At 44.0% G+C, this 24525-nt stretch overlaps 2 protein-coding genes across 2 annotated transcripts; one reads left to right on the forward strand and one right to left on the reverse strand.

Annotated features, from left to right (window-relative positions):
- The first annotated feature begins 9599 nt into the window (after positions 1-9599).
- On the forward strand, positions 9600-10544 carry LOC115457117 (olfactory receptor 1019-like). The gene has a single exon (XM_030186541.1). The coding sequence runs from the start codon at positions 9600-9602 to the stop codon at positions 10542-10544; it is 945 nt and encodes a 314-aa protein (XP_030042401.1).
- A 4419-nt stretch (positions 10545-14963) lies between these two features.
- On the reverse strand, positions 14964-15911 carry LOC115457118 (olfactory receptor 6F1-like). The gene has a single exon (XM_030186542.1). The coding sequence runs from the start codon at positions 15909-15911 to the stop codon at positions 14964-14966; it is 948 nt and encodes a 315-aa protein (XP_030042402.1).
- Positions 15912-24525: the final 8614 nt, after the last annotated feature.

Consider the following 24525-nt stretch of genomic DNA (forward strand, 5'->3'; position numbering starts at 1 on the left):
TGTGTATATAGGTATGAGTAGTGTCTCTTGGGATCCTACAAAATAATGCCTTAGAATGCACTCAATGATGGATTTGTAAGTAGTCTGCCCAACAGCTGCCCTGCATCAACATAACCACATACATATTTAATGGAAAAATTGATGGTTTTAAATATAAGTACATTATCCCATATCTTAAAATTGACCATACATAAGTCTACTACAACGGCAAACCTCTCAGCACACATGGCAGGATCCTGCAATATAAATACATAGGAAAAATATATTCAAATTCTGGTGGCACCTCAATAATAGCATTACAAAATTACTTCACTGCCAGGTGCTTTCTGAAGTAACACTAAAGCCTGCAAAGAAGCTTCTTAACACCAGTTCTGAACACGAATACCAACAACAGTACTTTTATAAAGAAAGCGGTGAATATACATAGCAGGAATATGCATTCCATTGGAAAATTCATACGTCAGACTCATAACACCACACAAACCACATGCGTGCAGAATCTCTCACCTTGGTCACATGCAGAATACAAACCAACCCTCATGAATTATAGAACAGAGGACCAAAAATTACAAACCGTCCTGTAGCCCAGCATCAGCCCTATCTGTCCCATCCCCATCATCTATCCCGCGGCTAGGCATCAGCTCTACCCTAGTTTCCCCCACCCCTCCCTGTAGCCCATCATCAGCCTTGTTCTACCGTCTACCTGTCCCCCCATAGTCTAGCATCTCCCCTACTCTTCCCAATCTCCCCCTCCTTCGACCCTTAAGCACATCAGCAATCAGCATTAAATATAAAACATTTTAATTTTTCATGCTTGGGCACTGCAGAGAAGACCCCCCACCCAAAAACCAACATGAAACACCTTTTTTAAAATTATTATTTTAACCTGGGCACTGGGCCAATCCCTGCCCAGAGACCAACCAACATACCTTACCCCCCCCCCCCCCCCCACACACACACACACACACCTGGCACTGCAGTAAAGAGCCCACCCTCACCCAAAAGCCCAACAATGACACATATTTGTTTAACCTGCTGAAAGGCTTTGGGCTGAAGGCTGATCAGTGGTGAGGCAGTGCCCAATCCCAGATTAGCCGAGTCCATCAAGAGTCCGGCCCTGAATAAAAGCCTCCCCTGTCCCAATTGCATCCTTCCCCAGACCCACTGCCCCTCCCATCCCTGCCCTGTTTCTCTCTCCCCTTTCATCCACCCACCATGCAGCACGATATCCCTCCCGTTGCACCTCGTCGGGTCCGCACTAATAAACAACCAAGGCAGAGGTGTGGGACCACAGCTCTCTGCCTGCTGCTACTGTTTCCTGTACCGGTCCTGCCTCTTCTGTTCTGAGGTAAACTTCCGGGCTGGCAAAGGAAGTAGCAGCAGGCAGAGAACCATGGTCCCGCGCCTCTGCTTTGGTTGTTTATTAGCGTGTACCCGGCGAGGTACAACAGGAGGGATCGTGCTGCATGGTGGGGGGGGGGGGGGGGGGATGAAAGGGGAGGGAGGGAGGGAGAAAGAAGCAGACACTGGGTTGGGTCCTAGGCGAGCTCTCATGAGTGGCGGTTGTTTGCTGTTGCTGGACTAGAAGCATCTGCAGCCAGACCAGCACCGATTGGAGAGTCGCGAAAGACTGGGTGGGCCCGAGCCAAGATTGGATGGGCCTGGGATCATGCAGGCCCACCTGTAGCTATGCCCCTGCTTAATATACCACCTTTCTGTGGTATTTTGCAACTACATTCAAAACGGTTTACATATATTCAGGTACTTATTTTGCACCTGGGGCAATGGAGGGTTAAGTGACTTGCCCAGAGTCACAAGGAGCTGCAGTGGGAATTGAAACCAGTTCCCCAGCATCAAAGTCCACTGCACTAACCACTAGGCTACTCCTCCTTTATGGGTGTTATGGGGCAGAGTTGTGGAGGATGTGATGAGGCTGGAGGGGCTAAGCAGGACAAGATGGAATGGGAGACCAAACTACATGTTCCAGAAGGCATTGGGAGAAGGAAGCAAAAGGTGGGTTAAAAAACCTGTCAGGGATTCCACATGGGGGAGGGAGAGGAAAGGACTGGAGGGAACAGCTGCTATGGTGATCAAGGTCTAGGAGAGGGGGCAGTCACTGTAATAGCCTTGGGGGGGGGGGGGGGGAGACAGACTCTCTGGCAAGTGACCCCTCTGATTCACTCTTCCCTGGGGGCCTCAATCCAGCTCCTCCATCCAGCAGTTAAACAAATTAAGTCTCTCCCTCACACAGTTTTTAGTCCAAGCCTGTTTATTCCTTCACTCAGCATTTAAACAAACCAAGTCTCTTAAGGCAATACAGCTTGTAGAACCATGCAGTTCCCAAAACGGAAAAAAAAACCCAGCAAACAAACAATTCTTCATTGAAACTCAGTCCCCCAAAAAACCCCTCTTGGTTTCAGGTTCTTTTAAGTCTTTTCTCCTAGGATAGCAGTTCCCCTCCCTCTACACAGACATTTAACTAATGTGACCCCACACTGCCTTCATCCCCTGCAACCTTGTACCCCTGTATAATTACAGGCCATATCCATCTGCTCCTCCATACCTGACAATTCTGACCCCCCTCTCCTCTCCTCTCCTTCCTCCAATCACTCCATTAGCTCTTTCTCCTTCACAGTTTGTGGGTTAGATCTCTCGCCTCCCTCCCAGGTGGATGGTATCTTGTACTGATTTCTTACCCAAAGGAATTGAGTTTTTTTCCTCACTGCCCCCTCTCCTGGACCTTGATCGCCATAGCAGCTGTTCCTTCCAGTCCTATCCTCTCCCTCCCCCATGTGGAATCCCTGACAGTTTTTTTAACCCACCCTCTTGCTTCCTTCTCCCAATGCCTTCTGGGACATGTAGTTTGGCCTCCCATTCCATCTTGTCCTGCTTAGCCCCATCCTCACAAGGAGCCAGCAGTTATGTGGATGCTGGTGATATTCAGTGTCATGGCCCATAGCTAATCCAGCAAAGAGGACCATATAAAAATCAATCTTATCTTTTCCCAGTTAGCTATCAAGGCAACAACACTTAATATTGAGTGGTGCTCAGATAACTTCCAAGCAGTGGCTTGACGGATTTGTAGTGCCCCTCCCTCCTCTGATCCCAATCCCCCTTCCTTTTCCCTCATTCAGACCCTCCAACTCTTTGCCATATGCCCCCCATGCCTGGTTCTGGTGGTCTAGGGGGTCCTAATGGCAAGAGTGATGTTCCTGCCCATCATGACTTTGAACTCAAAGTGGCCACCACAACTTCCCTCAGCAATCTCACAATATTCGGTAGTCCTGCAATCAGGGTGCTTTTTTTTTTTAGGAGGTACTTGGGGGTACTGAGTTCCGGCATCTTTTCCATTGCCTGCTAAAATTGACCCATGGTCCCCAAATTTTAATGAAAGCGCTCAGGCTCTACACACCAATTCTGCCTTGTCATAGATTCTGTAACTGGTTGCAGGGGACCTGGCTATTGTGCGGTGGGTCTCTCAGTGATCACCCCACCCCTGAAGAGTGGCCTGGCATTTGAGTACCAGCACCTTTTTTGCTAGAATAAATGCACTGACTGCAATGCTGCCACTAGAGGTCGCAGTGGCCATTTTGAGGCTGAAGCCACAACAGGCAGGAGTGTGTGAGCATTGCTGTTGCTCTTGGGACCTCCTGGACCACCAGGACTGTTAATGGGAGGTCCAGGAGGGAACTACAGGGGGGCAGAAGGGTGGGGTATATCTGGGGGTTCTTCTTGTCTTCATAGGGGAGGGAAAATGAGTCAGGGAGTGATACCTCCTGCTTCCCCTTTTGTGAGCCCGCATAAGTATGTTATGGGGGTTCCAGATGGACCATTGGTCTGACCCAGTATGACTTCTTATCCTGTGTCCAGTTTTAAATGCCTTTGCTGCATTTACACAACTGTAGTAACTCCAGGTCTATGGCTGGTGTGGATAAGCAAATGAAAGGTGCTCTGGTGTTGGGTTACACTAGCATTGTAAAACAGATGCTGTTATAAACAGGCTTTCACCATGTGGTACTGGGCTGCCTACATTTCAGCCTCTAGATGAACATACTATATATGCTTGTGCTCCAGAGCATCCTACAGGAAAAAAAAAGTTATTTTCCCATGGTCACACAGAATGCAAGGGAGAATGAGGCTGGAAGGGTTTTCTTTGCGAATTCTATTGAACTCTGGACTTCTCCTGAGATTTCTAGTCTGTCCTTCCTCCTTTCAGAATATCTTTTCTAAAGGGACATAAATATTAGCAATTCAAGGCATATGTTGCGAAGCTCTGATAGATCTGAAGAACCAATCACTCACTCAAGTTTTCCAAGGAAAGTCACATGAGTTTATTGTTAAGGAGAATGCATTGCTAAGGTCTTCATTGAATAACATTAATTCCAGAGAGCATAAGAAGATTGATAATTACTTGCATCAGGGCACTGTAGCTATCTATTGACGATCTGTCTTATTGAGGTACCAAATTTATGTCATTAAAATGTACCTAAGAATAATAACGTTGTAGCTGATAGCAGAAAACTAGAAGGATTATGTTTTTGTACTTTACTGGAAGAAGGATTTTGGAAACGGAAGCGTAACTAGAGTAAAGATGTAGCATATGGCTTGAAGAATGGACCAGTCAAATAAAATAAGGGACATGTTACATGTAGCAAGAATAAAAAGGCAGAGTACAATGAGAATGGTTAGAATAAGACTATCCCAGTTTTCGGATGCATTATTTCAAACGGGATGATTTCCACCAATGTTCTTAAATGCACAACTCCTTCGACCCTCACTAAATTTGTGAGATCTCTATGGTCATAAGGTTTTTGTTCACTATTTTTTGCACATACCATAGATTATCATCATAAATGTTTCCACTTATACCATGGGTCTTCTGTTATTGATATTTCTCTAATCATGTTTTTGTGTAAGATGTTTGTGGCTGCCTCAGGTGATTATGTATGACCTAAGGGATTTCGTCCTAATCATTTTCCCATTAAATAAATGTCTTCATAAAGGTAGCCAAGCTGTATTTTCTTAATTGTTTAACAGTGATCTCTGGGTTAGGCTGCTAGTGTGGATATTAATGATCTTGTGTTCGCTTATTGATTTCAATGGCAGTGCTGGCGTCGGTGCTGGTGATTATTGGTTAGATAGTTAAAACTGCGGAAAACCAGAATTTCAGCAAGCTGCATACACCACACATAAATCCATCAAAGAGTGAAGAAGCCAAGTTGGTCCACTGTTTCACCCATTCTAAATCTGTGATTAAATTTATTTAAAAATGATCATCTAAACGCATGCAGTTAACAAGTTGAAAGATCAGAAGTCCATGGAAACCAGCCTTCTTACATAAGTACATAAGTAATGCCATACTGGGAAAAGACCAAGGGTCCATCAAGCCCAGCATCCTGTCCACGACAGCGGCCAATCCAGGCCAAGGGCACCTGGTGAGCTTCCCAAACGTACAAACATTCTATACAATCAAGCCATTGTGACATCACTAATGAGGTTGGCTCTTATTGGTGGAATGAGCCACTATGACATCACAATAGGTTAAATCACTGCTCTATGTAATAAAAGTGAGCCAAGTAGAGGACATAAGTACATAAGTAATGCCACACTGGGAAAAGACCAAGGGTCCATCGAGCCCAGCATCCTGTCCACGACAGCGGCCAATCCAGGCCAAGGGCACCTGGCAAGCTTCCCAAACGTACAAACGTTCTATACATGTTATTCCTGGAATTGTGGATTCTTCTCCCTGCCTTACAGGATAAGTAAAAAACAAACCATGATTTTAAAAAATAACCAAATCCTTCCCAACTCCATATACTGTGATCAGCTTAAATACGTAGATGAAACCGCCCCCCTATTTACAACATTATGGTACAGTGATCTCATGATCCTCTAAAACTGAGCTCAGTTTGGCTTTGTTGCTCTTTCATATTGTTGCAGTTGAGTGATAACAGAAAATGTAAATTTTCCACTTACGTTTCTCCAGAAAGCATATCTGAAAACAGGTAAACTTCAACTTGATCACCTAAGAGTAAGCTTTTTTTTGATACTACCGGACAGCTAGGGCAATCTTGATGTTTTGCTACAGTTGGCAAAGAGTGTTTTGCAGCACTTTTAAATATGCATACATTCTCTGATTTAAAAGAAAATAACAAATATATAGAAAGATTTACCCCTGTTTACTAAAGCTTAGCTCAAGTTATCTGCAGCACAGCCCAACGTGCAGGATGTCAACATGCAACTGTTGAAGGAAGAAGACTTTTCTGAGTCTGACTGCAGCAGAACGGTTGGAGAGGACGTCGGCTGGCGGGGATTGGGGTCCCCCGCCAGCACAACCGAAGGTAGGCGGGGGCGGGTTCGCCGGGAGGGGGGGTCCCGACTGAAATCTACGGGGGGGCCAGGCCCCCTCAGGCCCCACGTAGCTACGCCACTGCCTATGGGCCCTGCTGCAGATAACTCGAGCTAAGCTTTAGTAAACAACCCCTAGGAACGCTGGGTATCAGTTATATATTTAGATAGAAAAGTTCTTATTTAAAGGGTGTTTTTAATTTTGCAGAAAAGAAACGTTTTCTAGGCCAAAATAAACAATATTCTATTATATAACCTTCTGGGAAGGATATATTTCAATGATACAGCCTCTGGAAAATATTCATATTTTCTCTAGTTGATTTCAGTGGATCAAAATGATATTTAAAGAGATAACCTGTAGATTGAGACTTACCCCCAAATTTTGCAAGGCGAAAAGAAACGTCCATGTTTGTGTGTTCTGTCGATAATTTTATACAAAAAGCTGTTATGCTTGTATAACTACACTTTTTAATGCTAACGTACAAAAAAATATGATATAATCTATCTTTTATTCTAGAAGTTGAGGAGGGGCATTAAAAAAAACATCTAAGTCCCTCCCCCCCCCCCCCAAAACAAAGTCCTGTTCAAAGTGTCTACCTCACATTCACAATCAAACAGATAAAATAGCTAGATTTCCAGTTTGATTTCCTTTCCTATAATGTTTTTGGTGTCATGCATTATGCCAATGGTTTTTAATTGTTCTCATACCTCACGCTAACATTATCTACTTTTGTCTCGCCTAGAATGTAAACCGCACTGAACCCTGGAAAAGGGATATTAGCAATATATAAGAATTGATTCGATTTGATTTAATAACCGTGAGATGGGTGTTTTTGCCCTGAAAACATCCAAAATGAATGGCCATTTTCTAAAGTGAAACGTCCAACTTTTGAGCAAGAAAAAGCTAGGAGCATGAACGTTTGTCTGGCGTCATTTTTTAAAAATATGGCCAAACAGACTTTTCTGCAGAACAGAGGGGTAGCCTTCTGGTTAGTGCAGTAGACCATAACCCAAGGGACACAAGATCAACCCCGTAACGCTTTTTGTATAAATGTGATCCCTCCAGGACCTGAAAATACCTACCGTACCTGAATGTAGGCCACTTCCATAGCCTTCAGGCTTGCAGGTGTCTAATATATGTAGGAGCAGTAGATATTTTTCTATTTCTGGGAGGCTAAGAATTATTTTTAAAAAAGAACCTAACAGTTGATGATGTATTTGAACTTGGATTCTTTGGTTCACAGTCCACCGTGCTATTATTATTATTATTATTACATTTGTACCCCGCGCTTTCCCACACATTGCAGGCTCAATGCGGCTTACATAGTAAATAATTGCAATTACAATTGCAAAGTCTTTAAGGAGAATATTATAAGCTGTAGTAAACGTAGTGAGAGTGGGGTTTTGAGGAATAAGTGAGTTGAGCATGTCGGGGCAAACAAAGGTAGGATAAGCAAAAGGAAAAGGGATAGGGAGGGGTGAGGAGAGGAAAAGATAAAGGGCAAAGGATGGATAGGAAAAGATAAGGAGATTAGGAAATATAGTCTGAGGTGTAATGATCATCAGGACCGAAATTAGGAGGAAGAGTTTGAAGTTAAGTAGGGTCAGGCGGGTAAGCTGTCTTGAAGAGATGGGTCTTCAGCATTTTCCTGAAGGGTAGATGGTCATTGATTGTTTGGATGGATCTTGGCAAAGCATTCCAAAGCTGGCTACCCAAGAAGGGGAAACTGGATGCATAGAAAGTCTTATATTTAATACCTCTGCAATTGGGGAGGTGTAAGTTAAGATGGGTACGAGACGGCGATGTTCTATTTTTGGCTGGGAGGTCGATAAGGTTGTTGATGTAATTGGGAGATTCTCCATATATAATCCTGTGAATCATAGTATCCACGGTTACTCCTCTGATTTCTTTGCTGTTTGGTTCGGAATGACCATAATTCCTGCCTCTGACATAGAACTTGACTATGTGGGTCTAAATGTATCCATTTAAATGTTTATTCTGTAGTAGCCTAAAGGCAGATACATTCAGAAAAGGTTTGAATATCATTGTTATCCATACATTTAGGTCTCATACTAGAACACTACTATTCATGCCTACATATAAAGAGATCAAATTTGTCCATATAATAATATATTTATCCACAGTGAATCTGTTTGACTCTGGGAAAGTGTAGTTAATGTACCGATTCAGCCAGCACTAGAAACAGACCACATCGTAAGTGTTTTTCAATATGCGCCCTCTCCGTTCCTTAACTGCAAAATGTCATCACTATAAGCATGTGTATGTAAAACCAACATTCCCTCTAAAATTCTGGGAAGCTCTCTGAGTACATCCTTACCTATGAAATAGGGTATCAATATCATATTTTCAATTGTGAGGAGCAGGGAAGTCCACTGGGAGTCCTGCAGAATGCCCCTGCCCCCTACAGTTGAAAATACTAGTTGATGCAGCATACCCAACAGTAGAAACATAGGTAGAGGACTTCCATGCAGCTTAGAGGGAGCATTGGATGTAACTTCAGGATTCTTTTTAATTAATAATTTTTTCATGTTACTGTAACTACATGAAACGGTGTGGTAGAGTTTTGAATCCATCTTGAAGATCTTCCTTTACTCTCACTCATTCTTGGCATCGTCTGATCATTTTATGCACCAACTTTGATTTTAAGAGCTTTGTTGTAGGGGATTTGTAAGCATTTAGAGGCCCCTTTATCAAAGGGCTCCTGCGCAGTGATGGGCTTGCCGTGCGGCACATCGCAGCGTGGCAAATCTGAACTATCGTTGGCCTAATTCAGTCACCGGTTCTAGTTCTACCCCAGCACTTGCCATTTCTGGTGCTTCTGGAAATTTTTTTTTTTTTTTTTACCGCAGGGGGTTACTCGGCGGTAATCAGGCAGCGTCACTGCTGCCTGGTTACTGCTGGATTGGTTCGGGAGCCCTTACCACCACCTCAATGGGTAGTCATAAGGGTTCCCCCCAAAATGGCCACAAGGCAAATGCATACTTATCACACAACCATTTCATTTTTCTTCCTTTTTACCTGCTGTGGCAAAAGGGGCCTTGACATTCAGCAAATTTGGGCACCACAGGACTCCTTTTGCCGCAGTTTAGTAAAAGGACTCCTAAATTTGTTACATGTCCTGAAAATACCAGATAAGACATAACAACAATTAGCATTATTACATTGAAAAGTCATTTAACGGAGCATCTTGCCTCTCCCTACAGATGAAGTTAACTGACCAGCCTAAACAATGGAAAGAAGGAACCAAACCAAAGTGACAGAATTCATTTTCCAGGGATTTTCTGATTCTGCTGAGCTACAGATTATCTACTTTGTGGTCTTTCTAATGATCTACATAATTGCACTGACGGGAAATCTTTTGATATTTACCGTCATAAGGTCAGAGTCCCAACTCCATACCCCCATGTACTTTTTCGTCAGCAACTTGTCAGTCTTGGACACATTTTACATATCCATCACAGTTCCTAGAATGCTTGCGGATTTCTTGTCGCAGACGAAGAAAATCTCCTTCTCCGCCTGTGTGGTGCAATTGTCTTTCTTCCTTTCCATGGCGGCGACGGAGTCTGCCCTGTTGGCCACCATGGCGTATGATCGTTACGTGGCCATCTGCAATCCTTTGATGTACCCAATTGTTATGAATAGGACAGTGTGTATCCTTCTAGCCACCGCTTCATGGCTCGTTGGGGTCATTTATTCTGTCATACACACCAGTAACACGTTCAGGTTAAATTTCTGTGGATCCAACATTATTAACCATTACTTCTGTGATATCCCACCTCTTCTAAAGCTCTCCTGCTCAGATACCACTATCAATGTAATCCTTGTGTTTTTGGTAGGGGGGTTGCTAATGCTAGGCTGTTTTGTACTTATACTGATCTCGTATGTTAATATCATCAGAGCCATCTTAAAAATATCGTCAGCAAAAGGCAGAAGTAAGACATTCTCAACTTGCGTTTCCCACCTGACCACTGTTGGTTTATTTTATATCACTGGCAGCTGTGTGTACTTTCGGCCGGCATCCACCCACTCTCTGGATCAAGAGAAGATTGGGGCCTTGCTTTATTCTGTGATTGCGCCAATGCTCAACCCTTACATTTATAGCCTCAGGAACAAGGAGCTTAAAGGAGCCATCATGAACGTCATAAGAAAAAAAATCATTTTGCGGAGACACTAGAGGGCCCCTTTTACCAAGCTTCGGCCAAAGGGGGCTGGTGCTGGCATCAGCGCGTGTTTTGCACGTGCACGTGCACCTTTTACTGCAGCTGGTGAAAGAGAAGTCTTGCGTTCCTGCGGGAAATGGCCACGCGGCAAGTAAAGCACTTGCCATGCGGCCATTTCGGAGGGAGAACCCTTACCACCACTCATTGAGGTGGCGGGAAGGGCTCCCGTGTTAACTCGGTGGTAACCGGGCAGAGCATGGAACTGCCAGATTACCGCCAGGTACACTCCGGCGCTACAAAAATAAATACATTTTTGTAGCGCCAGAAATGATGGCGCACTAGAGGTGGGACGTACCTCCAGGCGCCTGTAAAGCGAGCGGTAAGCCTGTGTTGGGCTTACCGTTGCTTAGTAAAAGGAGCCTTAAGACTTTGCCCTTGATGTAGAGTGCAATCATTAGCAAAGTATCAACATTAAGGGGGAACGTTATCAACATGGGCTACCGTTCAGATGGCTTATTTTACTATAAATCATGCTGTTTTAGCACAGGGTCTTAAATGGCTGGTGGCGAAATAACCTGTCTTAATAGTAACCTATGTCGATAACTTCTCTCCTTAGTTGAGAAATGCTCAGATGGGTGAAATCTTAGGATGGTCTATGAGATATACAGACAAAAGATGCCTATGGTTATTTTAGGGATCACTATTCAGTACTTGTTAACCAGGTGGGAGAGGATCCAGTCTGCTTGAAGACAAATTTTGCAAAGCTGAACCTCAAATATCTGCTTTGCAAGCTGATAGGGTAGGGCGCTGGAAAATACCTAGCTGTTTTCCGTACTATGGCAAATGGAAAACACTGGGCCTGGAACTACCACTGGGGCCCACATCCACATTGGGCTTACCGCCGCTCCATGAAAGGGCCCCTAAGTTCTTATTCAGCACACTCTACCGCATGCTAATTAAAAAAAAATGTTGGAGGAGGTATTTCAAGGGGCAGAAAGTGGGCATTCTTGCACTAATCAGTAATCAGTTAGCACATTCCAGGGCCGCCGCTGTCCGTGGTCTCACCTGCTTGCCTCCGGGCCCCCCTCATTCAAAGCGGCAGTCGCAGATCGTGTCTCTTTTGGCCTTCGCTCCCTGTGCCCCGCCCTTGTGGAAACCAGAAGTTACATCAGACGAGGGTGGGACACAGGGAGGGAAGGCCAGAAGAGGCATGATCTGCGACTGCCGCTTTGAATGAGGGGGGCCCGGAGCCAAGGAGGCAGGCAGGTGAGACCACAGACTGCAGCGGTGGGGGGATCGACAGTGGGGGGGGGGGGCGGCAGTAGCAGGGGGCAGGCCCGGCCTACTCTCTTGGCGGCCCTGGCACATTCACATTACTATGCATTGATTAGCAAAGGATTACTGTGTGAGCCCTCACTGCCTATAAATAGGTGTCGGAAATGTTCCCCCAGTAACTTTTTATTAATGGCTGCACATTAATGGCAAAATTAGCACATGGTTATTAATAGAAAAAAAAAATTAAAAATCAGCCATTTCCCGACTGTGGTAAAAATGTCCTTTGCATGCAGGAAAAACCTGTGTAAGGCCAAATTTAACTGCAGCTTATAAAAATAAAGGACATGTAAGTGACTTGCCCAAAACAAAAAGGAGCCACAGTGGTATTTTAACTAGGCCTCACTGGTTCTCAGCTTGCTGTTCTAACCATTAAGCTACTCCTTTACTTCTTTGGAACCTTCATTTGAGTCAGTGGCGTAGCCACAGGTGGGCCTGGGTGGGCCGGGGCCTACCCACTTAGGGCTCAGGCCCACCCAACAGTAGCAGACGTTTAGCAGAAGACTTCCCCCTGATGGTAACAAAAACATTACTCTCTACAATATTGGCACCTGCGCATGCTCAGTTTTCAGCGTATGCCTGCTGCAGACTGCCAAGGTGGAAAGAAGCGTTTTCCCACCAGCTGAGATTTTGTTTTGGTGGTGGGGGGGGGGGGGGGGGGAAACACTTGGTGCCCATGCAATTCTTGTCTAGGCCCACCCAAAATCTGTTGTCTGCCTACACCCCTGATTTGAGTATTTTATTTTAGAACAAGCTCTACTTTGGCATATCACATTCTAAAATACTAGCAAAACTTGAGATACCCAAATCTAGAAGTCTCAATGATGACATGTACCTGTATGTCCTTTAAAAAAACCTGCTGCTCCAGTATGAAGTCTGAACTCTTCTTCGTCGGAAATATGGGCTTCAAAGAGTGTTAGCTATCCCTTTAGATGTACTTGATGAGATTTTCTTTTGATTTCCTCAACATACTGTATGTAAAGTTATTGAAATACTCAATAAAAAGTAGCCAAAGATGTGTAACTCTTAATAATTTTATAATGTTTTTTTTTTTTTTTGTCATTTTACTTGGGGAGAGAGAAATGCTTGGTATAATTGTACAATCATCATCGAAGGAATACAATATAAAAATTAGAAGGAAGAAAAAATATTTTTTTTTCACAGTGAGTAAGATCTTAAAGGGGTCATGCTCTATTCCTGGAAGTTAGGATATATCCTTGCAGTGAAGTGAAAAAACAATAAAGGTCTTCATTTTTTTTATTATTAATTTTGCAGATTACATCAATTTATTAGTACAACAGAAAATTAAGAAAACAAAATAAATATGGTCTCTTTCCTGCTACTCTCTACTAACCCACTGACTAAGACAACTTGAGAATGTCAAAGTCACATTTGAGAAAACCTAGCTAGACCTTCAGGATGGACACAAATGGACAATAGCAAGGCATTATGGACATATCTTTCAGGGGCCCTTTTACTAAGCCTTGTAGGCACCTACATGTGCCCAATGCATTCTAATTTGGAAGTACCATCAGGCTACCACGTGGCCCAGGTGGTAATTTCATTTTGTACGCATGTCCAGTAGGCGCACCGGGATGCTAACCAGGCAGTAATCAGCATTGTGTGTTCACTGACGATTATCACCTGGTTAAAGTGTGAGACCTTACCGCTAAGTCAATGGGTGGCAGTAAGGTCTCAGGCCCAAAATGGACAATGGACGCGTGCCAATTTTCATTTAGCCGCACGTCCATTTTCGGCCAAAAGATGAACCTGCGCGCATCTAATACACGCGTCTACACTGGTGAGGACACTTTTTGACGCACCTTAGTAAAAGGACCCCTCAATGATCCTGCAGATAGGGGGATGCATTGTGGTTAGCAACTACATGAGAAATTTCGTTGATATTTCTAATTTCATCGCATGTTGTTAACAAACAAAAATAAACTGAAAAACATTTCATCTGGGTTTTTTTTTGTTTGACAATAATAATGCACACTTTGCTGAGTGTATTCTATTTACAAAGAGGTGCAGTCATTCTGGAACAGTACACATTTATTTTCAAAGAGTGAGCATTTTTTTTTTTTGAAAGAGTGCACACTCCTAATGACATTGGTGTATGGATCGGAATGGTATTTGCGAATGGCTTAACAGTTCTAGAGAATTCTACCACTTATCCTTCAGGTGAATCCTGAGATCTTTGAGTCAGAGTTCTCCGTAAGTGGAAGAAAGATGCAGTTGATTTGCTCTATTTCACTTACATGTTCTACATGTATGTACTCTAATTAAACCATTGAATCTCCAGACACCTAAAAAAAAAAATCATTCATTGTGGCAAGAGCTCAGACCAAGTCCAAATTTGCATTAGAGTCATTTGCCTGGGGGAGCTACAGTATTTCCGAAAGAAATAAGCCATCTCCCATACTGGATTGTATCCATGCACGGTACAAGACAACGTTGACTTCTCTTTGAACTAGTATTTAATAGAAACAGATAAAGTGATCCAGTGGTAATTTATTATTTTTGGCAAGTACAATTTAGTAATGTGACAAGTCAAATTAATGCAACCCATGGTAGTTTTTCTAACAGGAGACATTCGATACAACCATGCTTTCACAAATTTTCTTTGAATGTCGGAGCTAACCGAACCACTTAGGGACAACCATCTAAGGTCTCTCTCGTTGCTCCCTTCCTTCCACCCACTTATTCTGACATTGTCCCCAATTTATTTTAGTAATGGGAATGAAGTAATCCCCTCCAAGGTCTGAAGCAGCTATATCAGGAACTGATTTATAAATGTTATGTTTCCATTCTGTTCTGTGGAGAAAAGTAGTTTAGTAAATCAGTCCTCAGAGCACGACTGCACATCACTTATAGAAGCAATCAGTTTCACATCTTGAAGCCTGCTGTCAGCTCTGTGACCATAACCCTTTGAGAACAGTAGCACAAATGAAGCTTGCTATGGCTTGGGCCTCACCAGTTTTATTCGCCTATATTTTTCCAGCATCAGGATTCAATATTCAGGTGCCATAACCAGGAGTTGACAATTCCCTGGAACCAGATAGTTATGGCACCTGAATATTTATTAAAAAGTTGAAAAAAACCTAGAATGTCCATCTTCCTTTTGAATAATATGTTTTGCTTATTGCTTTCTTCAATGCCACTTTTACTTCTTTGTTCCGAAAGCTGTAGATGAGAGGATTGAGCATGGGAGTTACGAATGTGTAGAACACAGCCACAGCTTTATTCATTTCTAAGGCATTCATGGCTTTTGGACGTACATACATGAAAATCAGAGTGCCATAGAATATAAGAACAACAGTCAGGTGAGAAGAGCAGGTAGAGAAGGCCTTGTGCCGTCCTGTAGTGGATGGAATTCTCAAGATGGCGGAAACAATGAAAATATATGATATCAATGTTAGGAGGAACGAGATCATAATTGTACTCAAGGCCAATATAAAATTGATCAATTCAATCAAGTAGGTGTCAATGCAAGAGAGTTTCAGCAGTGGTGGTCCATCACAAAAGAAATGGTTGATTATGTAGGGGCCACAGAACTGCAACAGAGCAATAGGAACAACAGAAGGCAGGATGCATAGGAAGCCTCCCAACCAACAGCTCAGGGATAACTGGAAACAAACTCTATTGGACATGATGCTTGAGTATCTTAGGGGGTTGCAGATGGCTAGATAGCGATCAAAGGCCATAACTGCAAGCAAGAGAAGTTCAGTGGCAGCCAAAGAAAAGAAGAAATAGTATTGAGTAATGCAAGCTGCAAACTGAATTGACTTCATACCCATTGCAACGTTGGCCATCATCTTGGGAATGGTAACAGTTGTATACCAGATCTCCATGAAAGAAAAGTTTCCAAGGAAGAAATACATAGGGGTATGCAAATGTAAGTCAGTCCACACTAGCATAATTATAATAAGATTCCCCATGATTGTCAAGAGGTATATGCATAGTATTATAAAAAAGAATAAAATCCACCATTCTTTAACGCTCGGAAAACCCAGTAGAATAAACTCTACTGGAGCACTTTGGTTCATCATTCATCATTTATTTATTTATTACAAAACTTATATTCTGTTTAATCCATAGCTCTTAGCGGATCACAAAGTTGCATTCATAATATAAAACAGAACAGGCATACACAAAGCATAACACCATTACAAATAAAATCAACCTGGCATTAAACCAATATGGACCAGACCCTTACTCATTCCCCCAGCAGAGTTTTGAGTTCCTTTTTAAATTCTTTAAAATCTGTGATGTTTCTATGTCTTAAAGGTAGTCTATTTCCGTAAACTGGACCTGAAATGTAAAAAAATTCTCATGTCTTTATTCATCGGACCAAATCATATGATGGGATGAAATATCTAGTACATTTTTCATTCTTGATCTCAATGATTGGCAGCTAGAGTACACATTTATCAGCTGAATCAATCTCTCTGAGACTTGCTGTTTTAAAATCATAAAAGCCAGACAAAGGATTTTATATTGAACCCTTTGCTCTATCCCACATCACTGAGTGTCAACTAAAAACAAGCAGAAAGAAATATTAAGGGACCCGATATGGGGACCGCGAGAGGCAACCCACGTTAAGTGCTACAAGTGGCGCTGTCCCCGGATATTCAATGCTGGGCCGTTTTTGGTGACCAGCATTGAATATCTGGGTTTTTCTTGGACATCTTATACTTATATCCAAAAGGGATGTGGTAACAAAATAATAATATAACTCAAAAAAATGTTCAAGTTACAGAGCTACACTGATCATAGAGTGGTCAACTCTTCATCATCGACAAAAACCTCCCCTCTCTCATACTAACAAAGTCCATAATTCAAATATAGTGCACAGACTTATCATCATAGTAGACACACTTAACTTAATAATGCATCTCAGCAGGATTCTCAAATTCCCAAGACCAACGACGGCCAGCATTTTGCATAAGGCACATCCTTCTCTGCTGCATCAGGGTCCCGAATTCTAGGGGTTTCTTCCAAGTGCCGTAACATCAAGCCATGTGCAAGCATCCTGATGGAAGAAACCCCTAGATTACCGCTTGCTAAAAAGGAAGTACTACCGGGCTACTGTAGCACTCCGGCGGTACTTCCTATCCCCAGCATGCCATCATATCTAGCGCTACAAAAATATATTTATTTTTGTAGCGCATGTGTGTACCTGGCAATAATCGGGCAGTGCTTCACTTGCTGCAGGGCTATTTCTTTAAAATAAGAAAGACCTACCTTTTACAGGCTGCTGCAGTAAAAGGGCGCCGCAGCGTGCATCAAAAATACACACTGACGCCAACGCAGGCCCCTTTTTGCTGCAGCTTGGTAAAAGATGACCTCAGTATTTTACAAAGGTTTTGCTGAGCATGGAAACTTTTGCACAATGCATACAAGGATGCAGGAAAATATACATATACTGCCAGATTCAGTAAATGGCACCTATAGTTACACGCTGTTAAGATCCACGCTAAGAAATCGTTTAGCATTAAGCCCCTATCTGACTGACTGTACATTTGTCCTTTAGATTGTAAGCTCCTTGAGCAGGGACTGTCCTTCTATGTTAAATTGTACAGCGCTGCGTAACCCTAGTAGCGCTTTAGAAATGTCAAGTAGTAGTAGTAGTTTATAGGGTAGCAACTTTGGGTAATTCTAGTTTTGGCGCTCACCCCAGAATACGTGGTCAAAAATGCAGTAATACCTCGGTTTTCGTTGACTTCAGTTATCATGGGTTTCGGTTTTCGGCAATTTTTTCCGTGAAAAATTTGTCTCGGATTTCGTCGGCGTGCCCATGTGACCTCGCTGCTAATTTTGCGAAAACAAAGGGTGACCCAAGCGTTCTCCTGCTCAGTGTGGCATTGTTACTCATTGTGTGAGCATCACCCCGCGCATCTAGCCAAACAATTCCATATGGAAATAACTGCCTTGGTTTTTGTCGGTTTCGGATTTCGCCGATTGGTTTCGGACGGGTTATCGACGAAAACCAAGGTATCACTGTACTTTCTATTTTCTACCACGGGGCCCTTACCCGGTGGCAAACGGCAGTTGGCACGCGCTGCACGCTTACTGCCCGGCAGTGGCGTACCAAGGGGGGCGGTGGGGGTGGTCCGCCCCGGGTGCACGCCGCTGGGGGGGGGTGCCGTGCGCCTGTCGGCTCTTCGTTTTCATGCTCCCTTTGCCCCGGAACAGGTTACTTCCTGTTCCGGGGCAGAGGGAGCATGAAAACGAAGAGCCGGCAGGCGCGGCACCCCCCCCAGCGGCGTGCACCCGGGGGGAGGGTTCTTTCGCCGGGGGATCGGGGGTTCTTTCACCGGGGGGGAGGGGTGCTGCACCCGGGGGGTGGGGCGCATCGGCGATCCGCCCCGGGTGTCGGCCCCCCTAGGAACGCCACTGCTGCCCGGTTAGCGTGTGAGACCTTACCATTAAGTCAAACACATGAAACAATTCTTCCCGAGGGAAACATTTTGCAACCTGGTACAATCAATGGTACTAAGCCACATAGGCTACTGCAATGGAATTTATGCGGGATGCAAAGAACAAACATTAAAGAAACTTCAGACCGCTCAAAACATGGCAGCTAGACTTATCTTTGGAAAAACGCAATTTGAAAGTGCAAAACCTCTTCGCGAAAAGCTACACTGGCTCCCAATCAAAGAACGCATTGCTTTCAAAATCTGCACTCTGATTCACAAAATAATCAACAGTGAAGCCCCGGGATACATGACAGATCTGATTGAGCTACCAACTAGAAACACATCCTAATTAACACGAACGTACCTAAATCTGCACTACCCAAGCTGCAAAGGACTTAAATACAAAACAACTTACGCATCTAGTTTTTCCTACATAAGCACACAACTGTGGAACGCATTACCAAAAGCCTTGAAAACTACGTACGACCACCTAAACGTCCGGAAAAAAACTAAAAACTAACCTGTTTAAAAAGGCATACCCTACCGATCCAATTTAAATGCCTAATCTCTGCATCACAACCAAACTAAAGCACGTAATGGACATAACACAACTCTTCCGTTGTACGATTCCCTAGTGTGGCTGTGCCACATGAACTTGATCTTACCACAATGTATTTGTTTACACCGGAGTCTGCAAAGGCCTCTCCGGTACTATGTAAGCCACATTGAGCCTACAAATAGGTGGGAAAATGTGGGATATAAATGTAACAAATTAAGTCAATGGGTGGCATTAAGGTCTCAGGCCAAAAACGGACGTGCACTGGTTTTCATTTTGCTGCATGTCCATTTTCTGGCACATTAAAAAAAATCCCCTTTTTTCCAGGCACACTCAGGAAATAGACTAGCGCACAAACAAAACAGACGCCTACACCAGCACAGGCCAATTTTGAGCATGCCTTAGTAAAAGGGTCCATGAGGTATTTACATGTTTTTATCATATCTCTTTTCCTTTCTTCACTGCTATATATTTAGGGTGTTGGGTCTCATTTAAAGGGACTTGAGATGTAGTATGGAGTTATGGAATGTTGCCACGAGTTGGGTTTCTGCCAGGTACTTGTGGCCTGGCTTGGCCACTGTTTGGAAAACAGGAAGCCGGGCTAGATGGCCCACTGGTCTGACTATGTTATGTCCTTATGTCAGAATTTTGATAAATCTTATCTGGACTGTCCCCAATCCGTATACAAACTGTTGATTTGTGCTTTCAGCTCTGTACACAATTCTCTAGATAATCTCTCATGACTAACTATACCGGATATTTTAATTCAAGCAATGAGCCATTCTGTGCACTCAAGCATTTTTTTTTTCACTTCTCTCCGTCGCCTTGTTTTCCTGTTTTCACACCCTCAGGTGATCAGATATAATCACCTAGATACCATTCTCTCATTTGCAAGGAAAATTATAGAACGTAGGTGCACCAGTTATGCACCTAAATGTTTAGAATACCATTTTTTATGTATTTAAGGTGCTGAAGTGCTATTCTGTAAATAGGTGGATATCTTACATAGCATGTATTTCACATGTAGGCGTACACAAGGATGGAATCTGAGCAGAACATGGGCAGAAGACGTGTAGAATGTTGTAAGTTACTTGTGCAGGTCTGGTTGTTAGCCATCAGTGCTTATGGCATTAAGGGCATATACGAAATGTCATTCCCACATATATATCCCTGGTTAGGCTAGTGTTTTATAAATAGAAGCAGGTGGATTTGGTTTTTAATTTTTAATTACTCACCTTTTCCAAATCCAAGTTCTAGGCTCGATCCAGTCAGATCGCTGGAGCGCCTTCAACACAAGCCCCAGGTTCCAAGCCGGACAGGGCGACCGCAAAGGAGGACGAAGACGAAGCGCCCCTCTGAGAAATCGGACACTATCCGGAGGAGCAGCAAGGGACAAGCTGGAGACTTTCCCCCGGAAGCAGGCCAACGCCTGCCACTTGAACTCGAAGGGAATTGTAGGCCAGGCCCTGATCAACGTATTAAGGATGCACAGCAAACGTCACCGTCTTTTGTCAACTTTTCTTCAGAAGAAATACAAGGTGGAGAGAAATGAACACGGAGGCAGTGAGCTCACTGACAAATATTTAACTGATTCCAGTTTTTGTTGCAGCTAGAAAATAAATGGGAATCCCGCTCTCTAGAATGCACCCACTGCACTATAAAAGGCCTTTTATTTGTTTATAAATGCGTCTGAGTCTACATCCTCAAAGGATTCAGGGATCTCACTAGGGTATTACAGGTTGAAAACATGTTAACTGCCCTCACAGGGGGGTCTTTTTTTACTAAAGATTAATTGGAATTATCTGAAACAGGGCCCGTAGGAATAAAATGGGTCCTGCAGCAGATAACTGCAGCTCATCTTTAATGAAAGACCCCCCCCCCCCCCACACACACACACACACAATTTCAAAACAATATATGATCCATGAAGGGTACCTGCAGAGATGCCAAATTGTCTAGTTCTAGGAGGGAGGATGTTTTGGCTATTCCTGGTTTTGAAGTTCTATCCCAAAGAAGCGTGAACCCAATAAAGGCATTGCTGCAAGTCCTATAATGCGTCTGGATGGAGTGGTTAGAAATCCTGAACTGGTTTATACTTGGAACGCTCTGTATCTTTGATCCTCAGTGCCACTGGGGGGTGGGAGTTAAACAGTAGTGAGAAACATAGAGGACTCTTTTTCCAGAGATACAAATATTACAGCCCTCTGAGAAAACTCACACACTTACCAGTGGCGTAGCCAGGGGGGGTGCCAGGGGAGCGGCCGCTCCCCCAAACGGAGTTCTGCTGGTGCCGGCGCCTATTTTTTTTTCAACGTGTCGCATTGAAAATGTGCTCTTGCACCGGCGGAAGTCCGCTCTTGCGCCGCTCTCGCTCCCCCCACGCCGTCAACCTGGCTCCGCTTCTGACTTAAACCTGTGCATACGTTTTCTTAAAGGGTAGTTTGATTATTCAGAATAAACTTAACTGTGTACATAAGTACATAAGTAATGCCATACTGGGAAAAGACCAAGGGTCCATCGAGCCCAGCATCCTGTCCACGACAGCGGCCAATCCAGGCCAAGGGCACCTGGAAAGCTTCCCAAACGTACAAACATTCTATACATGTTATTCCTGGAATTTTGGATTTTTCCAAGTCCGTTTAGTAGCGGTTTATGGACTTGTCCTTTAGGAAACCGTCCAACCCCTTTTTAAACTCTGCTAAGCTAACCGCCTTCACCACTTTCTCCGGCAACGAATTCCAGAGTTTAATTACACGTTGGGTGAAGAAAACTTTTCTCCGATTTGTTTTAAATTTACTACACTGTAGTTTCATCGCATGCCCCCTAGTCCTAGTATTTTTGGAAAGCGTGAACAGATGCTTCACATCCACCTGTTCCACTCCACTCATTATTTTATATACCTCTATCATGTCTCCCCTCAGCCGTCTCTTCTCCAAGCTGTATAGCCCTAGCCTCCTTAGTCTTTCTTCATAGGGAAGTCGTCCCATCCCCGCTATCATTTTAGTCGCCCTTCGCTGCACCTTTTCCAATTCTACTATATCTTTCTTGAGATGCAGCGACCAGAATTGAACACAATACTCAAGGTGCGGTCGCACCATGGAGCGATACAACGGCATTATAACATCCTCACACCTGTTTTCCATACCTTTCCTGATAATACCCAACATTCTATTCGCTTTCTTAGCCGCAGCAGCACACTGAGCAGAAGGTTTCAGTGTGTTATCGACGACGACATCCAGATCCCTTTCTTGGTCCGTAACTCCTAACGTGGAACCTTGCATGACGTAGCTATAATTCGGGTTCTTTTTTCCCACATGCATCACCTTGCACTTGCTCACATTAAACATCATCTGCCATTTAGCCGCCCAGTCTCCCAGTCTCGTAAGGTCCTCTTGTAAGTTTTCACAATCCTGTCGCGATTTAACGACTTTGAATAACTTTGTGTCATCAGCAAATTTAATTACCTCGCTAGTTACTCCCATCTCTAAATCATTTATAAATATATTAAAAAGCAGCGGTCCTAGCACGGACCCCTGAGGAACCCCACTAACTACCCTTCTCCATTGTGAATACTGCCCATTTAACCCCACTCTCTGTTTCCTATCCTTCAACCAGTTTTTAATCCACAATAGGACATTTCCTCCTATCCCATGACCCTCCAATTTCCTCTGTAGCCTTTCAAATGCATGTTTAATTTATTTATTTATTTATTTATAACATTTCTACGCGGTCAGCACCTACGCGTTGAATTGTTGACATATTGAGATTGAGCCATCATTTAATTGAGCAGAGGCGTGCAGTTGGGCGTTCTCTCCCTGATGAAGCTTGACCCAGCGAAACGGGACCGTTGGGGAGGCCCTCAGTATAAGCTGCAACAAAGCTAAGTTGCCTTGCTCTATACGTTTGGCTGCTTTTTTTGTATCACATTATATTTGTGTATATACATTTGTGTGAACACCATGGAAGGAGGTTGGTATGGACCTATGATTAAAATATGGTGGCATTATATGTAATTGTATTAAGTGAGATCAAGATTAAGATGTCACCAGTCTGAGGTCCTGTCCTCCGTTTACGATCAATTCATTTCTTGCAATTTGTTTAATTTGATCCGCTAAAGTTTGTTGGGAAAATTATTAAAGTGAGCGGAGCTCTCTTTCCCATTGATTTTTGCTACTTTAACACTTATACCCCACATTTTCCCACCCACTGGCAGGCTCAATGTGGCTAACATCAGACCGTAAAGGCAATCGCCAATCCGGTAAACAAAACAAACGAAGTATAATAAGGTGAATGGGAAGGATAGTAATTTCAAGGGGCGAGGGAAAAGAGGGGAAGGGTAATAGGGTTCATGAGGTCCATAGACTAGTTGTATTCCAGGAATTATGGATTTAAGACGGGTCCATTAGGGTAAGCCTTTCCAAATAAGATGGTCTTAGATTTTCTGAAGTTCAGATGATCATGAATAGTTTTCACAGATTTAGGTAATGCATTCCATAGTTCAGTGCTAATAAAGGAAAAGGTGGAAGCATAAGTGGATTTATACTTGAGACCATTGCAGGTAGGATGATGGAGGTTTACATATGAACGGGATGATCTGCAAGAATTCCTAGATGGTAGACTGATAAGGGTATCCATGTAACCTGGGGATTATAAATACATCCTTAGTTTGGAATTAAAGTGATTCAATTTGTTAGAAACAAACTAGGATTTAGTTTTAAACAAATTCAAATGGAATATTATTTTCAAACATGCGGCGCTAACCGGGTGGTAACCGGCAGTGTACGCGCATTGACGGTTACCGCCCGGTTAACGAGTGAAACCTTACCGCTAAGTGAATGAGTGGCGGTAAGGTCTCAGACCCAAAATGGACGTGCCATGGACCTCCAGCTCCTGTGTTTGACAGGTTCAGCCTGGACCTTTCAAACAAGTGTGGGAGGATTGTACCTGAATGCATGCTCAGGCACAATACTCTGACACTTTACCCCCCCCCCCCCCCCCCCATGTTCAAAACTAATAGTGTGCTTAAATTTGCATGCTATTAGTTCTGATCATAGGGGCGTTATAGCCCCATGTTGTTTGCTTCTGATCATCGGACCATGAGTTATCTGGGCACCAGTCTGAATACCAGCCAGTGCCCAGTTAAGTTCTTGGTCAGTGTACATGCCCCAATATTGAACGCCAGGAACCGCACATGCCCCAGGTTTGAATATCCAGGGTTAGTTCAGCCCAGGGGCTTAGCTACATGGGGCCACAGGGGCCTGGGCCCCCGTAGATTTGGCCCTGGACCTCCCTGCCGATGACCCTCTTGACCCCCCCTCCCGCTGCCAACCCGCCGTCAACCCGCCGTCACCTACCTTTGCTGGCGGGGGACCTCAATCCCCGTCAGCCGAGGTCCTCTTCTTCCTCGGCTGGCGGGGGTTGGGGTTCCCCGCTAGCAAAGGTAGACGATGGCGGGGGAGGGTTGGCGGCGGGAGGGGGGTCGAGAGGGTCATCGGCAGGGGGGGTCAAAGTTGTTGGTGTTGGTGGCGGGGGGAGGGTCGGCAATGGCGGGGGGGGGGGGTCGGTGGTGCGGGGGGGGGGGTAAAATGTGCCCCCTCACCTCGGGCTCTGGACCCCTCTCCCGCCAAAGTCTGATCATAGTCATGGGCTGAACCAGGGTCATAGCCAGTCTACAAGCCACTCACCACT

This window comes from Microcaecilia unicolor, chromosome 14 (genome assembly GCF_901765095.1).
Source record: "Microcaecilia unicolor chromosome 14, aMicUni1.1, whole genome shotgun sequence".
Taxonomy (NCBI): Eukaryota; Metazoa; Chordata; class Amphibia; order Gymnophiona; family Siphonopidae; genus Microcaecilia; species Microcaecilia unicolor.